Raw genomic sequence first — 18,671 nt, forward strand, 5'->3', positions numbered from 1 at the left:
AGAAGAAAAAATCTTTTTTTTTTACCAATAATTACCAAATGAAAAATGCTTACTTTTTACTGAAATTGTCAGTCTTGTTTTTGGCAGAAAATTCTTGCTTCTTCTAAAATCGACAAAAATCTCAATTGTCGTATTTTAGCAAAAAATTTCAAAAAGTCAAATTTTTCCAAAAATTGTCTAAACGTCTCACTTTTTTTTTCAGAAATTGCGAAAAAGTACCTCTTTTTGTTGAAAAATTGTCAAAGCCTCTTTAAAGAGTTCGAATTTTTCCAAAAATTGTCCCTACGTCTCACAGTGGGCTGTGAGCACCCTCAAAACGGGCGTAATTCAAAAACTTACAATAAACCCAAAAACAATTGTAAAATGATAAATTTGACAATATTTTTTTTGTAGGGGTATGGGGAGGGGGGGTGAGAGGGGTCAAAAATTCAAAATTTGACCATAATGACGTGTGATATGTCGAAATGTATGTTTTCGAGGGTGTAGATCACAAATCTGACAATATTTTTTTCGTAGGGGTGAATGGTGGGGGATGAAGGGGGTGAAAAATTCAAAATTTGACCATAATAAAGTGTGATATGTCGAAATGTATGTTTTCGAGGGTGTAGATCACGAATCTGGCAATATTTTTTTCATAGGGATGAATGGTGGAGGATGAAGGGGGTGAAAACGACGGAAAATTCAAAATTCGACTATAATGATGTGTGATATATCGAAATGTACGTTTTTGAGGGTGTAGAAGGGGTGGGGGGGTGGGGGATGAAGAATTTTCTGTTGGGGAGCTGCTAAAGTCCCAGTAAGAGAAAAATTTGTAACTTTTAAACAAAATTCATTATGATTTTTCACTACAATCGACTGTGGGGGGAGTTGGGTCACTTTCGGTCAAAAATGGCAATTGACATCTTGAAATACACTATCTCAAGTATTACCAGCCACTGGAATTTCCCGTGCATCTACGTGCGAAAATTTTTTCTATTCCAATTTGTGCAGCCGAGTAGGAGAAAAACGGGGGTTTGAGATGAATTTCATCTCTATAATTACTTTATAAAAACTAAAATCCAGTAAATTGATGGAAAGTACCTACTTACTTTCAGTTGAATTATTCATACTTGGTACATTTCGACATATCACACATCATTATAATCGAATTTTGAATTTTTCACCGTTTTTACCCCCTTCATCCCCCACTATTCACCCCAACGAAAAAAATATTGCCAGATTCGTAATCTACACCCTCGAAAACATACATTTCGACATTTATCACACGTCATTATAATCGATTTCTGAATTTTTGACCTCCCCTCACCCCCTTCATCCCCCACCATTCACCCCAACGAAAAAAATATTGTCAGATTCGTGATCTACACCCTCGAAAACATACATTTCGACATATCACACGTCATTATGGTCAAATTTTGAATTGTTGACCTCCCCCCACCCCCCCCCCAATACCCCTACAAAAAAATATTGTCAAATTCGTGTTCTGCGACCCCAAAAACATATAAGAGGACATCATTTTACAATTATTTTTATGAATAATGTATTGTTGATTCATTGCAATTGGTGCATGCAGACTGCAGAGGGCATGTTCCAAAAGTGTTTCAATTTTGTGTAGATGAACGAATAAAGATTATGATTTCTATTGAGAGTATTCCATTTGCAGGTAAGTGAAGTTTAGTGATGATGAAAATTTTTGAGAATTTCAATGATATGTAGACTGGGGACTGGGAACTGTGAAATACTGAGTTGGAATATTTTTATCGAGCAAGGATTTACGTATTAAATCTACGATTGTATTATTGGTTGCAAATTGAAGTTTTTTGCTTGCTGTTTGTATTCGGCTCCTTTCGTAATCGTTTTGGTGAATTTTGAAGTAATCTGGTGCAAAATTGAAAGAAATTGAAATGCCTTGTTGAAAAAAAAAAAATTCAAAGTTCCATTTGTGTAAAGCAACTGCATTTTTACCACTAAACTGCGATCATCAAGTCACATAGCACATGCCTCAATCACACGTGCCATTCTTACAATATGCATTTTTTTGCTCCTTATCACAATACTCGTATGTATAGTATTTATGTCCACTGGCTCTCTAATGAAACTGCACTACCTACCTAGTACCTACTTATCCGCTTGTTGCACACTCGTTGGGCTACAAGTGGGTATAGGTATATAGATATGATTATGATGCCAGGATACGCGATTAAAAAGGGAGGTAAAAATAGAGTACCTTGGTAATATGTGTACTATGTATGTAAATGCAAAATAAGTCATGTTCCCATACATCGAGTTGGTATACTCACTTACTCAGTGCCCACAATGTACCTTGGTACAGGGTGGGAAAGGAGTAACGATGTATGTTACGTTCGTTGCGCATAAAATATACATATTGTGGCATATTTTTGTCGTCGTTATTGTGCTTGTACCTGTGTTACCATTACATAGACAGTTAATTAATTAATTACTTGGTCGACGTATGTGGTATGACGCCGGTAACGTGCGCGTTTAATGTGCTACGAATCGTAATTATTTCGTGCCGTGGAAGGTATGTATACCTATTTTGGGATTTTTTATCTAGGTTCTATCAATAGGCCCATAAATATCGCGTATGAAGAAAGTAGTGCCATACCTATTTTTATAAATACGTGCTAGGAGATCTGTCGCGATTTTTGATACTTTCGGTGCTGATTTTTTTGCGTGTGGTTGCTTGGGCTCTGTCGCTGGTGATGTGCGCTGTGTAATATCAATGTCGTGATTGGCCCAGGATATCTGAGAGGATAGAAACATGTGCTTTACGTCTTATTACTGGGAAATTTCGAAAAAATAATGGGTATGTTTTTAATCAACGTGTGAATATTATGAGCTTTTTGCCAGTGATTCTTTTAAAACTGAAGATCCAAAAAAATGATACAAAATTAGGGTATACTCCAAATTTCGAAATTTCAAGTCTAGTTCACCTCTTGGTAAGGTTTCTAAATTTCTATACTTGCGATACACAGGGTGTCCACAGGTCTGGAAAACCTGGAAAACCTGGAAAAGTCAGGGAATTTGGTCGGTCTGGAAAAGTCAGGGAATTTCGTAATTTTCACGCAAAATTCCTGAAATTTTGAAAAAACGATCAATTGAAAATTTTGAATAAGTACCTGTGATGAGAGGAAAACACAGTTTTTTAATTCTCGAAACGCAAATTTTCAAAAGCTTTTGCCCTCGCTTCGCTCGGGCTTATTTTCTTTTCTTTTTCAGGAACAATATGAAAATTTCTAGATTATAAAAATCAAGTTTTTATGCCAAAAAATGAACTCCTCACGAAGAAAACATCGTTTTTAAGCATCTCAAAATACATACAAATTTACAAGAGCTTTCGCCCTCGCTTGGGCCTGTTCTGTTTTCTTTTTCAAAATCAACTTCCTTCAAAAAAAAAAAAACACAATTCAAATATTCTAAAATTTTAAAAGCCAAAAGAAAGCTTCTCGTTCTCACATTAAAAAATCTCGTTTTTATGCCTCTCGAAACTCAAATTCTCAGAAGCTTCCGCCCTCGCTTCGCTCGAGCCTGTTCTCTTTTCTTTTTCAAGAGTAAACTTCCTTCAAAAAAACATCCATTTCAATATTAAAATTTAAAAAACAAAAAAATAAACACTCTTCGCATTCAAAAAAAAACTCGTTTTCAGGCATCTTGAAATCAAAATTTTCGAAGTTCTCGCCCTCGCTTCGCTCGGGCCAATTTGTCTCTCATTTTGATATGAACAAATTTCACATTTTGAGGCCTTCAAAAATCAAAAAAAAAAAAAGAAAAATTTTCATAAGTTATATGAATACATAATTATGTATTTTATCAATTGGCCAAACTTGATGCATGTTTTATTTATTTTTAATTAGAAAAGTTGATAATCAAAGTTAAACTGTTTTTTTTTTTTATATCCGAAGAAGTATTTAGTTCGAAGAGAAGCTTATGAAAAAAATTACCCCCCTCCCCCAAAAAAAAAACTTCTTTAATTAAAGTATGGAGTGAGCCTAGAAAATTGAGAAAAATGGTCTGGAAAAATGGAAAAATTGGTCTGGAAAACCTGGAAAAGTCAGGGAAAATCATTTCCAGAAATGAGTGGACACCCTGGATACAAATTCGACTACCCTATCTCAGATTTCCATTTAATAGGAGTGAATTACTTCAGCATACTCACTACCTACTCATCTTATGCCATTATTTTACAAGAATTTCAAACATTTTTTTTACCCAATTTTAGGTATAGAATTTCAGAAATTTTACTCCTAAAAATGATGATGTCAAGTCAGTAGGTATACCAGAGTAATTCAACATCCCAAATATAAATCTGAAGTGAATAGACGTAAGTTTTTTGAGGAAAACAATGTAGTTGATTCATTTCAAAAGTTGATAAAAATATTGTTCAAACTTGATTTTTTTTTCTTGAAAAATTTGATTTTTTAAAAATTGTACTTTAGAACCCGAGTAGAATTTGCTATTGACACATTTTAGCTGGTGACCGGAAAATTCATCCTGCGAAATTCATCCCGCGAAATTCATCCTGTGAAAATTAATATTGCCGAAAATTCATATTGGGGAAAATTAATATCGCGAAATTCATCTTGTGAAAATTAATATTGTGGAAAATTCATAGTTGGGAAAATTAATATTGCGAAATTCATATTGTACAAAACTTAAGCATTCATTACAAATGTCACAAAAATCAATCAACTGAGATCATAGTCGTTGCCAGAGTAAAAATTTCAAGTAGCTGGATACACAGGTGCCTTAGTAGGCAATATTATGCGCCACGCCGCGAATGTATTCAATAACATTTACTTCATCCTCATCATAACTTTAAACAATATTTTGCAGCCTACTGGCGTTGTCTTTGTGAGGTTGCAAGGCCATCTAGCATAAAGTAGTGGCCCAAAAAATCAGCCAATTTGGGCCATTTCTACGTTTCCAAAATTGTACTAAGTACCATGAATTTCTTATCAATATTTTTTTGGACTTCGTGCATTATAAAAGAGCCAAATTTTAAAAACTCATGTATATACATTGAAGCTAGTTGAGCTTGAAGTGAATAATCATGTTGGAAGGAGGATGGATACACAGATTAAAGATGTCAGAATTCGAATTTCAGATCCCTCAAATAAGTTTGATAATCTAACCAGAGTCTGGAAGATATGTCAGCACCCAAATTTTAGGCTCATTTTTTGTTTTCATGAAATGCAGCCAAACCGATATAATGTGCAATACGTCGAATAATACGTTTTCGAGGTCGTAGAATTTAAATCCGCACTTATTTTTTTGTAGGGGTGGGGGGTGAGGCGTGGGGAGCGAGAAAATGTGGAATGTTGCTTATATAATCGTGTAATATATCGATTAATATGTTTTCGAGGTCGTAGAGTTCGAATCTGGAGTTATTTTTTTGGTAGGGGTGGGGGGTGAGGCGCGGGGAGGGGGGAATTTCAAATTTTGCTTATATTATTGTGTAATATGTCGATTGATATGTTTTCGAGGTCATAGAATCCGAATATGCACTTATTTTTTTGTAGGGGTGGGGGTGAGGCGTGGGGAAGTGAAAAATTCCAAATTTACTTTTTGATGTTTTCTTATACCACTGATTTTTAAAGTTTACAGTTTTTTACACAAAATCAGAACACATTTTGGAACAAAACTCATATAATTGCGCAATCTTGCGTGTTCTCTTCTGCATAGTGATGTGTATTTGGGAGTAGTGTATACTATGTTTTAGTGATTTTTTGCCCGAAATTGCCCCATTGCTTTGCAGGTTCATTTTTCTATTAAAAATACATCAATTTTCTTCACAATTGCGGATATATCGCAATTTTAAGATCGAAACATGATATACTCGATTCAATTTTGATTGAAATACATTATTTGAGATATAAAATGATTTTTTCAAATCAACGATATAAACAATCTCAAAAACATAACAAACGGCATATTAAACGATAATATGAGCAAAATTTGGAATTTTTCACCTCTCCACGCCTCACTTTTAATCCCTACCAAAAAAATAACTCCATATTCGAACTCTACGACCTCGAAAACATATCAATCGATATATTACACAATAATATAAGCGAAATTTTAAATTTTTCCGCTTTCCACGCCTCACCCCCCACCCCTACAAAAAAAATAACTCCATATTCGAACTCTACGACCTCGAAAACATATTAATCGATATATTACACAATAATATAAGCGAAATTTTAAATTTTTCCGCTTTCCACGCCTCACCCCCCACCCCTACAAAAAAAAAATAAGTGCATATTCGGATTCTACGACCTCGAAAACATATCAATCGACATATTACACAATAATATAAGCAAAATTTGAAATTCCCTCCTCCCCGCGCCTCACCCCCCCACCCATACCAAAAAAATAACGCCAGATTCGAACTCTACGACCTCGAAAACATATTAATCGATATATTACACGATTATATGAGCAACATTTCAAATTTTCTCGCTCCCCACGCCTCACCCCCACCCCTACAAAAAAAATAAGTGCAGATTCGAATTCTACGACCTCGAAAACGTATTATTCGACGTATTGCACATCGATAAAGGTTGAATCCGAATTATCGCCGTTTTTGGGGGGTCTGTTCCTGAGTAGTAAAACAGCATTATTTTTGATTTGAGGAGTCATATTTTTCTACCCTTAGTTTAACTTCAGTCAGGGGAAAGAAAAGAAAATAATGATCTAGCCCGAGCGAAGCGAGGGCGAAAGCTGTGGAAAATTGATACAATATGAGACGTAAAAGAACACCATTCCTAATTTTTATTAAATGTCAGAATTATTAGAAAATTTGGAAAAAAGAAGGATCTTCGGGCAAAAATAAGGACTTTTACTGACCTGGAAGGACTGGAAGGACCGTTAGACACCCTGGTAACGCAATCAGTGAACAAATAATTCATCGTAAAATCGATTGATCAATCCTCAATTCTAATTCCCACGTACTTACCTATTTCAATCATTTCACACACACACACACACACCCCCCACTACCGCAAGAAACATGTGGTGCATCGATCATTTAGCTCAAACCACTAATCGATTATCCTTCCTGAACAGAATCAAGTCCTCGATGTCCATATTTTTGGAGAAAAACGTAAAAAACATGTTTTTTTTAGAGTTTTTTGAGCTTTTTGAGCTTGACCCACTACTCCAAATAGCCGGGTGATAACTTCTATAGAAAGTAGACCTAAAGATAAATATTTGACGAAAAAATCGTTTTGGTATGTTTTTTCGTTCCGGAGTAATGTTGATTTAAAGTTTTCTTTGGTCTCTCCTTCTCCCCCCATGCGATGAAAAATTCTGAAAAAATTCAGGAAGGTATCCCATGTATCCATTAACTAGTATATTCGTTTACAGAATAAATTTATCTTAATTACGCGCTGATACAGAATTTTTTCCCTGAAAAATGCGTTTTTTGGCCCCCCCCCCTGGCTGATGGGGGTGGGGTGGGGAGCGGGCCATGGGCCCAAAATTATTTTTTGGGGTACTAAACATACCCTGTGAGTTTCATCGAAATCGGAGGTTAAGGGCATTTTGCCTATCTTATCCGGGGGTACCCTTTGTTATTTTGGGTTCAGTAGTCACGCTGGTCCACCATTCATAGAGTAAACTTCTTCGCCAATTTTCATCAAAAAATTTCAGAATTCTTTTCCCGCTTCGACTTATATTATGCATATCTATACATAGTTAAAAATATGTTACTCGATTTTAATACTACTTGTTGACTGATGATGTAACGGTGTATTTTTGTTCTCGCAGACGACACACGAATGACGTGCCTGGTCAGTATAGAACGAGATCAATTCACATTGGTGGCAAGAAGAACCCCGAGGAGCTCGATTGTTGGCTGGTGGTGGCGGTCGTCGCAGTCGCAATCGCACTCGTACTCGCGCTGTAATGAAGAACATGACGACAGTATTCGAAAAAAATCGCTTCAAATCGCTGTCTAACGGAACCGGTGGCGTTTTGGACTCATTCGGGACGGCGTCGGCGGCGGCGGCCGCTGCCGCAGCCGCTACTGCCAATCATCATACGAACGAAATCCAAAACAATTCGACGATGGGCTTGGTGGTGGCCGATGGTGTGACCGACGCGGCGTCCCTGATGGACGAGGTGGTGGTCGATGCGGAGATGGACGTAAAAGACGTAAAACCAATTCTGGGCGATTTAGTCGACGATAAATGTACAGTTTTTTTATCTCATATTGGATCTCAAGATATGAAAGGCGCCGGCGCCGGCACCAGCGAAGCGTGCGGCCCGCAGGAGAAGGAAAAAGAGCTCGACGTGATGATCAACAACGTGGTGTGCAGCTTCAGCGTCGGCTGCCATCTGAATCTGCGTCAGATCGCGCTGAAAGGCGTCAACGTCGAGTACCGTCGCGAAAGCAACATGATCACGATGAAGCTACGTAAACCTAAGGTCACAGCGTCCGTCTGGTCCAGCGGCAAGATCACCTGTACGGGCGCGACCAGCGAAGACGACGCGCGTATCGGCGCTCGCCGCATAGCCCGCGTCATACAGAAGCTCGGCTTCGATACGCGATTCCGGCGGATGCGAATCGTCAACGTGCTGGGCAGCTGCAGCATGCCGTTCGAGATACGTATCAACGCCTTCTCGCAGCAGCATCGCGAGGCCGAATACGAGCCGGAATTGCATCCGGGCGTCACCTACAAAGTCAAACATTTGAAAGCTACGTTGAAGATATTCTCGACCGGGAGTATCACGGTGACCGCTCCGTCAGTGCCAAACGTTCAACAAGCTATTGAACACATTTACCCTCTAGTCTGCGAGTTCCGTAAAGAGTTCAACAACGTGGAAGAAATGCTGCGTAAGCGAGCGCTCGCTCAACAGAAACGCAAAAGGCCACGCAGCAATAGTTGCTCTTCCAATGACGACGACGACAAAACACTCGTGAAAGTGAAAACCGAACGTTACGATTAAAAGTTCCCAGCCCGAGAATGGGTATTATTTTTCTATCTTCTTCCCCCCCCCTCAATTACCTTCTCCTAATGTCCTCCTCGTCGACACTCCCCTCCTCCTCAACTTTTGTATTATGTACTTCGTATAGATAGGTTATTTACCTTCCCCAGATACACCTTTTTTTTGTTCGCCTCTTCTCTTTTTGTCTCTTATTTGTCGTCTTTTTTTTCTTCTTCTTTCATCGTATTTTTTATTTATTCCTCTCTTCTATCGTTTCTTTTACCTTGACTTTTTTTTCCACTTTTGATTATTTTTCTCTTCTTTCTTCTTTTATCTCGTTCTTTTTACATCTTGTTTCTTCATCTATCGGGTTTGAGTGTCGAAATTTTTATGTCAAGGGTAAATAACGTCGAAGACTCGCGATGAATGTCCAAATTTGACAACCGAGTTGACTAAATGACGACGTGTAATCATTAATTATTTTAGATTTGTTTAAAGACTTTTTTGAAAAACGATACGCTGAGGCGAATGTGAACTATTTTTCTGACTCCCCTCTCCCCCCCCCCACCGTTCTTTGTTCAATTATGAAAATGCATGGATATGGTTTGATTTGATTCTGGCGAAGGTATTAGTAAGACTTATTTTTTCATAATCTATGAAAAGAAAAAAAAAAAATTATCAATTTATTTGCATGTTAAATTGACTGTATTAAAACGATGTGGTCGATTTGTGGTACATTGTGAAATGCATCGTTTTCGAATTCTACTTATTCATCTTTCTTCGAATAAATCGAAATATAAATTTCAACCGATGCGAAGGAAATGGAAAATTTAGACTGCGAAAGTAAAAATTATTTTCTACGTATAATATTGTGATTGAAAAATTACCAAAACAAGTAAAAAGACAAGTCTGACCAATTATCGGAAAGTCATTTTTCAGTTTGACGTAATTTTGACTCTTCATTATGGGTTTTCTTACAAATTTTTAAAAGCTAGATTTGAAATCTGAAAGTCTGATTTCAAAAATTGGTCATTTTTGTCTACGATTTTTTTATAAGCCTTGCATAATATCGAGAATTTGTCGAAATAGTTATCGAAAGTCAGAATCAGACAATATTTCAATGTTGAAATATACTTTTTGTAAATCGCAAAAATTGATGAATTTTTTTCAAAATTTCAAAATGTCATCTCACTTTTTGAAAAAGTTTTCAAAATTAGGTATAATTATTTAATGTTGAGAATTCATCAGAATTGAATCCAAGTTTCCGAAAGTCAGTTTAAATAATTTATTAAATTTTTTCAACGTGCTGTCTAACGGTCATAAAAGTCACAAAAGTCATAAAAAAGTCATAAATTTTGGTAGGTGGTCATGAAAGTTATGAAAAAGTCGTGAATTTTGCTCGAAACGCACTTGAAATTTTTTTTAAAAGCCCATAAAATGAAAAAAAAAAATGAAAAAAAACTTGAAAATGAAAAAAAAATTTGAAAATGAAAAAAAAAGTCACGAAAGTCATAAAAAAAAGTCATGAATTTTGGTAGGTGGTCATGAAAGTTATGAAAAGGTCGTGAATTTTGCTCGAAACGCACTTGAAATTTTTTTTAAAGTCCATTAAATGAAAAAAGAAGTTTAAAAATGAAAAAAAAAGTTTAAGAAATGAAAAAAAAGTTTGAAAATAAAAAAAAGTTTAAAAATGAAAAAAAAAGGTTGTAAAATGAAAAATTTGTTCGAAAAATCAGAAACATGAAAAAACCGAAACACCTAATTTTTTGTCCTGTAAAAAATGAATGGCAACTCTGTTCGATTTCCTCGCAGTTTCGAATTATTCGATTTTTTTGGTTGGGGGGGGGGATTTTCACGCTGTAAAAATATGAAAAATAGGTCATGAAAAAGTCATGATTAAAATCTGGGAGTTTTGTTAGACACCCTGTTCAAACTTTATGAAAGTCTGATGAAAAAAAAAAAAAACGTATCAAAATGTCAAACAATATTGTCATATTTTGAAAAATTTCTCAAAGTTTGATATTATGTCAGGAATTTATCGAAATTTTTTCCAAGTCAAAAAAAATAGGTATTGTAAAATCAAATAAGTAAGTATTTATGATCTATATATTATTGGAAATTGATCAAAATTTTTTCTCAGTTTTAAAATGTGTGACATTGGTAATGTCAGAACATCAACTAATTTTTTTTCAAATTCTCAAATGTCAGCGTCGCACGCAAATTCCGAGAAGATCTCCGGCCCAAAAAAACATATCCATATTAATTACCTTTTTCTACTTTCTTCAACAGCTAGATTTTATTTCTTTTGGCATGGTTTTCAAATTTTCAAAGGTCAGTTCACATTCACCATTAGTTCATTTATCTTGTTTTATGAGTCCAAAAAATTGAAAAAAAATATATAAAAATATGTTACAATGAATCAGGTATACTATTTTAGTCGACGTTATTTACTCTTATTATAATGTAGTTTTTAATAATTATGAGCCCCATTATGTATCTTCCACCTTTGTTTTTTTGTGAGTTTTTTTAAAACTGTTTTTTCCTATATGTTTATTACCAAAATTATTTAGCGTGCTTTTTTTTTTTTTTTATTCTCGTTTACGAAGTACGTTCGTTTTATCGATGTAGATTTATTAAGTGAAATTAACTATAACGTATTGATACGTTAATCCCACTCGATGTGTTTTAGTTTTTAATACTTGTGTATTTTGATTTGTTCCCCCCTCCCCCCCCCCCTCGGCAATATTATTATGCATTATGGTGTGATAAATTGTGCGTTTTAAGAGACCCATATTTATTGGACTGATTGTGTAGGTAGTAGATCTAGGTACTGTATTTTTTTTTTTTTTTTTTTTTTTCATTCATTTCGTATGTACCTATTGTTTGATTGAGGTTATTTCATGGTCCTGCAAAGAGGAAATGGATATCTTTGGAGTAAGTCTGTTTTGGTGGTATATATGTATTTTTAATGAGCATGTATGTCAATTTGGATTATTTTGCAGTAATGAGAGTTACTATTAGCTGCCTTTATTAGAAGTTCGTTGAGATCCTATGTTGATGTTTGGGTTGGTTTATTTGAAGTACATGAATATTTTTGAGTGATCCTACCTGGGAAAATTGTTGGATCTGATTAGATCTTGTCAGATCGAGGAATGTCCAGATTTTGGCTGATCAGATTTTACTCTCTCAGACCAATCAGGTGTTCTTGATTGGATCTGCTTAGGTTGAACAGATCGGGTATTATAAACATTTTGATCTGATGAGAAGGTAAAGCCGAATTTCATTTCCTCATGGTTATAATTACTCGTATGATCCTCTAAAAGCAACTCTTCCGCTGTATTGGATTTCACAAAATTTGATTATTTTTGGCCCTTTTGTACTTTTCAGGCTCAAATGGAGGAGATCCATTAATTTGAAAAAGATACGAATCTTCAAAAAATTTGATTATCAGGCATTCCAACTTTGGGAAGCGTTCAAATTTTAGTCAATTTCGACACAAATCGGATAAAATCTATTATTTTAAAGATGTTTCGTATCTTCACGAACCTTGAATTTTAGTCATGTTTCAATTACCTTCGCGTTTTCAGGTTCAATTTCTGTACAAGTGAAATAAAAAACATTTTTAGGGTCCCAAAATTTTTCTAAAAAAAAAAATCAAAAAATACGATTCTTATTTTTTGGCGTTGTAACTTCGGGAACATTCAGTCGTAGTCATATTCTAATTACTGTCGTGTTTTGAGGTCCAATTTCGATACGAGATGTATAAAATGCATGTTTAGGACTCCCATTTTCAAAACAAAAAAAAAAGGATACCATTTAAAGAAATGCAATTTTTGGGTAGGTAGTTGCAACTTTGGGAACCTTCAGTTTTCGTCATATTCTGATTATCGTCTCGTTTTGAGGCCCCATTTCAATACAGATCAGATAAAAATGCTTCTTAAAAAAATCAAAAAATGTGTTATATACGTACAATTGGTTCCACTCGATTTTTGAAGAATCCCAACGAAAATTGGGCGAAGATAGAAAAATTAATTTTTTGGCCATAAGGTGCCTTTTTGTATGCGCCCTCGAAGTCCCATTTCAACACAGGTCTGATAAAATGCTTTTTAGGGCCCCAAATTTTTAAAAAAAATCAAAAACTGCGTTATGTATAATTTTGGAAACGTTCAATTTTTGTCATATTTTAATTATTGTCTCGTTTTGAGCCTCCATTTCAACACAGGTCTGATAAAATGCTTTTTAGGACCCCAAATTTTTAAAAAAATCGAAAAACGTGTTATGTACAATTTTGGAAATGTTCAATTTTTAACATATTCCAATAATTATCGTCTCGTTTTGAGGCCCCATTTCAACACAGGTCTGATAAAATGGTTTTTAGGGCCTCAAATTTGAAAAGAAAAATCTAAAATGTGTTATAATAATTATTTTGGAAATTTTCAAGTTTTGTCATTATTTTAATTATCGTGTTGTTTTTGAGGCCTCATTTCAACACAGGTCCGATAAAATGTTTTTTAGGGTCCCAAAATTTAAAAAAGAAACAAAAAAAATGTGTTACAACTTTGATAATTTTCAGTTTTGGTTATATTCTAATTACCACGTTTTGAGGTCCAATTTCGATACAAGTTGGATCAAATGCATTTTAGGACCTCAGTTGGAAAAAAAAATGAATAAAAACTGCTATCATTAGGTAAGTTGCATCTTTGGGAATCTTCAGTTTTTGTCATATTCTAGTTACCGTCTCACAGTCTCATTTTGAGGTCCCGTTTCGACATAGATCAGATGTAATTCATTTTTAGGGCCTCAATTTTTCAAAAAATATAAAACAATAAGGTTATTGCGTAGTTGTAGTTGCACTTGCAACTTTGGGAACTTTCACGTGTAGCCATATTCTTATTAGAGTCGTGTTTTGAGGTCCAATTTCTATACAAGTTGAATCAAATGTCTTATTTTTAGTGCCCCAAATTGAAGAAAAAAAAATTAAATACAAAATGACAAAAAATTGATTCTGAGACAGTTTCAACTTTGGAACTTTGGGAGTCTTCAGGTTTTTTTTCATATTCTGATTCCTTTTGCGTTTTGAAATTCTTATATTGGATAAAATACATTTTAAGGCCCCAATTGAAAAAAAAAACAACCGAAATTTCTAATGTTTCAGTCATCTTTTAATTACAGTTGAGTTTTGAGGTCCAATTTCGATATCAGTTGGATCTAATGCATTTTTAGAGCCCCATGATTTTCAACAAAAAAAAATTAAAATAAAATAAATAAAATTGCAAAAAATGTGTTTCTCTGGCAGTTGGAACTTTTGGGACCTTCATTGAGACACAATTTCAACACTGGTTGTATGAAATAAAATTTTAGTGCCTCAATTTCTCAAATTTCGATAAGTGTGATAGGGTTTCTGCAACCTTGGGTAATGGGAATTTCAGCTGCTTTGGTCATATCGTAATTATTATCATCACGTTTTAACGCCCATTTTGGACTCGAATGAGCTGAAATAATATAATATTATGTTCAAGGCCCTAGTTTAGCAAAGAAAAAAATTCAACAGTATTTTTAAAAGAGTGCAATTTAACAGCCTGCTGTCTTTTTGAAAATGTTCTACTTCAGTTATAGGTATTCCAACTACACTGCTTTTAAACATGTTTTTTGACATTAGCGAGAAAAAAAAATTTAGGGGCTACATTTTTGAAAAGTTGGGCGATGAATCGAGTCTAAAAATTAAATCCTCAAGTTCGAACTTCGAAAATACAATCAAGGAAGAAATCCAACCTGTTATCGCCAGAAAAAAAATGAAAAAATAAGGTGTAATGCAACTTGATGAAATTTTTAAAAAAATGGGAAGAAAATAATTATAACCAAAAACTAGTATTTTCAAAACAAAATCACAAAAAACCAGTTTTTACATTGTAATTAAAATTAATTAAAACCTAAAATCGAAATCAGACTGCCAACTAAAACCCATTGTCGATCACTGATGCTCGAATCCTCTTTCCTCAGATAATGTTATTAATTGAAAAGGAATCAGTGCCTTACGTTTTTAATTCTAGGACCATGAAATCATCGTCAGTCAATAATTGTACGCATGGCCTGGTCAAATTAGAGTCAGAAGTTTGAAAAAAATAATCAATTTGAATTTTTTTTTTTTTATTTCATTACACACTTAACCTTGTGAGAGGTTGTTGAGTCAATGAGATAAATTTTTCAAAATTCAACTTGGTAGTTTTTTTTTTTATAATAGAGCTAGTTTGACTAAGCTGTTGATTTATTTCTTTCCTCTTGTTAGATACTTACTCGTACAAGCAGACAATCGGTATAATTTTCAAATTGATTTGGTCAGCATAATTGTACGATGAATTATTTTTTTTTTGTACTCAACTTATACAAACGATCCTTCATATGTGTGCATTGCTCATCAATATACCTATATCACCTTTTTTTTTTTTTTAAATCAACGCGTTAAAAATTTTAAAAAACAAGGCTGAAATAAATTTCTAGTGACGTATCGAAAGATTTCGTTTGTCGATTTTTTTTTCTAGTTGCAACATTCGACGTATTTTTTTTTTTAATATAATTTTGTAAGTTAAAAGTAGATCGAAACTGAAAATGATTTTAAACTCGATTCTCGCATGGTTGAGGAAGATGGTTGAATAAAATAGTGCATCATTTTAAGGCGGCCATCGTACGCACACTGTACCTCTTTATAGTGATCTCTATAATAAGTTATAGCTTTTTAAGTGAAAGGATTGCGAAGTATTGGAATTACACGAGTACGTAGCGAATTCCAATACCTACTTTATTCATACGGTTAAAGTTTTCGATCTATTTTCATTTTTATCGATGCAATTTTTTTTTTAATTTTTTGCATTTTTTTTTTTTGGTCGGATTTTTTATAACGTTGAAAAAATCCCGAGTCTTTGTTATCTCATTTGTACGATACCTAATAATTTTACGTTACGATATTTTAGTAATATTTATACAGTCCTTCGTATGGACGCAACATATTTTTTGAGCAATATTTCAACGAAACTTATATCGTCGTCTTACCAATTATATTTATTTTGTAATTCGTGTATGTAAATTTTCTTAATGCAGGTGTTGTCTGCGATTAAAGAATTGAAAGAAAAAAAATCGAGTATGTGAATCTCGTCCTCGTATAGATTGCAAACGATGATAAATTTTTACTCGGTTTTTTGATATTTTTTTTACTTTTGAAGGGTGGGATGTGAATTTAATGCGTACATGCTGACAACACTGTAACATTGTACCAGGTTTTTTTTCCTTTTTTAAAAAGTCGTATTAAGAACTTTCTTCTATTATATAGTGTTTAGGTTTAATTATTTTTTCGTTTCCTATTTTCCCATATTTGCGTGTAAATTATCAGTGCGTTTATTAATATGTATTACGTATGTTATGTTTTTTTTTCGAAAGAATGTTTTAATGTGATCAAAGTTTTTAATAAAATGGGTATTTTTAATTATTCTGCGATTAATGTTTTTTTTCTCCTTTTTTTCTTTCTTTCGATGTGTTTTTCTCTTCTTGGTTTTTCGAGTGTATTGTGGTAACTGCGTTAACGTGTATCAGCGTCGAATATACGATATGAAGTATTGTGTTATTTATAAGTTTGTATTCTAATTTAGTTTCAGGTAGTTATTCAGTTATTCACCCTTTGCGTTAAAATTTGCAACTACTTAATAAATAAATGTTGTCCGAGAAGCGTTGTTTTGATTCGTTTTTGGGTAAAGAAAGATCGAGACGAACGTGAAAAATGTAGCATTTCCTAGGAAGTGTTCTCGAAGATGTTATTTGAGTGAAAATTATGTTTACAAACGACCTTAAATAGAAGAAAAATCTCCATCCTTAAGATGGTTTTATTGATTGTAAATATTTACTTGGAATGACTTTTGTAGAACAGTGTTAGCTGGAAGAAGATGAGAAAAATCATATCATTGATTTGAAAACTAGGTACCTATACCCATTCCTATACCTACGTTGACTGGTTATAGTGATCATAACCTAGGTATTAACCAAAAAACAAATACAAATGTGAATCTAATTTTTGATTTTGGAGTTGAAGAATGAAGTTTGAAAAAACAACTAAAAATGTGAAAGAAGTTTTGAAGAAATATTGAAAAATAAATTTTGAATTTTTTACATTGAAAATTTTGAATTATGGAACATTATTACTTAAAGAGCAAAAAAAGTGATCAAAATTGTATATTTTAAAATTCAAAAAGCTTATATTTCCAAAAAAAAACGTTTAAACAATTGAAAAAAATAATTTAGTTTTTTTTTTAAAACACAGGCCTGGGTGGGGGGGTGTACAAAAATTTGAGACTTGCAACGTTGCAACTTCAATTTAGCGTCCCCAAAGAAAGGAAATACAAAAAAAAGGCAGAACAACCACTCCTTGGATTCAGCAAGATTTTCTGAGTTGGAATACAAAATTTTGGGTCACTAGGTAAATTTTTGTGTGTTCTGCATTTATTTAAAACCGTATCAGATATCAGATTTTTCATATTGATAAATATCAGTACACTCAAGTAACAATATAAATATCGATATATAGAGGAGAAGGTACAATTATGGACCCAGGTACAAATATGGACCCCCCATGGTTTAGCGTACAACCACTAGCTCTACGGCCATGCTGGGTACTAAAAAACTTTTTTTTGAGATTCATCGCGTTTTCATGGAAAAAGTCAGAAAATATCAAAAAAAAATTTTTTGTCGATTCATATACTATGAAGCCTATACTTTGGAATGGGTGTACCCACCGATCTCAGACACGTCGTTTTAGTGGTGAAAAACCAGTTTTACAAAAGTGCTTTTCATAAAAAAATGTCAAAAAAAAAAAATTATGATGTAAAACCATTAAAAGATGAAGAAAATCAAAAAAAAAAAATACTGTTCACTGGTTTTTAAAAATGTTACAAAAATAACCCAAACTTTCAAAAACGTTTTTCTCAGAATTTTGGTTTTTGAATTTCAAAAAATACGCAACTTTGAAATTTTGCAAATTTGTCAGATTTTAATATTTTGAAAATCTGTTTGCACCATTGAAAAGAGGAAGAAAAACACTACCAGAAACCACAATAAAACAAAAAATATGTTTGCCGACATATGGTATGGTATCGCTGGTCGCGTCACAAATGATCATTTTACTTCATATCGTCATTCATTCAGATTATTATGAAAATTACTCGACAAATTAAGCAAAATATGCATTTAAAACGTTAAACTAATTACACTATCACTATCAGATTCTTAACATCAAAACCTCCCATTTTTTAGACCCTTGCAGTGTCCTTGTCAGTTTGGGCTTAAAATTGGTTGAAATGAAAATCCCAAAACTAAAACCTATTCATCCCAGAACTGAAACAATTTTTTCAATCCCAAAACAAATCCCGTAACCAAAATGAACATTTGGAAGAACAAATCCAATCCCGAAATGAATAAATTTCAATTCTGAAACGAAAATCCAATCCCAAAATCGTTTTGGTCTCACAGCTCTGGAGAGATGGAATTTAGTTAATCTGTGAAGATCACAACTTTGACTAGTCTGCTCTCAATTACCATGTTCAAAGTTGAAGATGTCAGGGTGTCTAACTGTCCTTCTGGTCCTTCCAGATCAATAAAAGTCCTTCAAAGGTCCTTCATTTTGCCCGAAGGTCCTTCTTTTTTCCAAATTTTCTAATAATTCTGTCATTTAATAAAAATTA

The 18,671-nt window shown here is 33.8% G+C and overlaps 1 protein-coding gene across 1 annotated transcript in view; it reads left to right on the forward strand.

The window, feature by feature from the left end:
• The window catches only part of LOC135838701 (TATA box-binding protein-like 1), a 45,115-nt gene extending 28,450 nt beyond the window's left edge, over positions 1-16,665 (forward strand). Inside the window, exon 2 of the mRNA XM_065354437.1 lies at positions 7,789-16,665. Coding sequence (XP_065210509.1) covers positions 7,927-8,970 — 1,044 coding nt within the window. The 5' untranslated portion in view covers positions 7,789-7,926 and the 3' untranslated portion in view covers positions 8,971-16,665. The remainder of the gene's footprint in view (positions 1-7,788) is intronic.
• Positions 16,666-18,671: the final 2,006 nt, after the last annotated feature.

Source organism: Planococcus citri, chromosome 3, assembly GCF_950023065.1.
Source record: "Planococcus citri chromosome 3, ihPlaCitr1.1, whole genome shotgun sequence".
NCBI lineage: Eukaryota > Metazoa > Arthropoda > Insecta > Hemiptera > Pseudococcidae > Planococcus > Planococcus citri.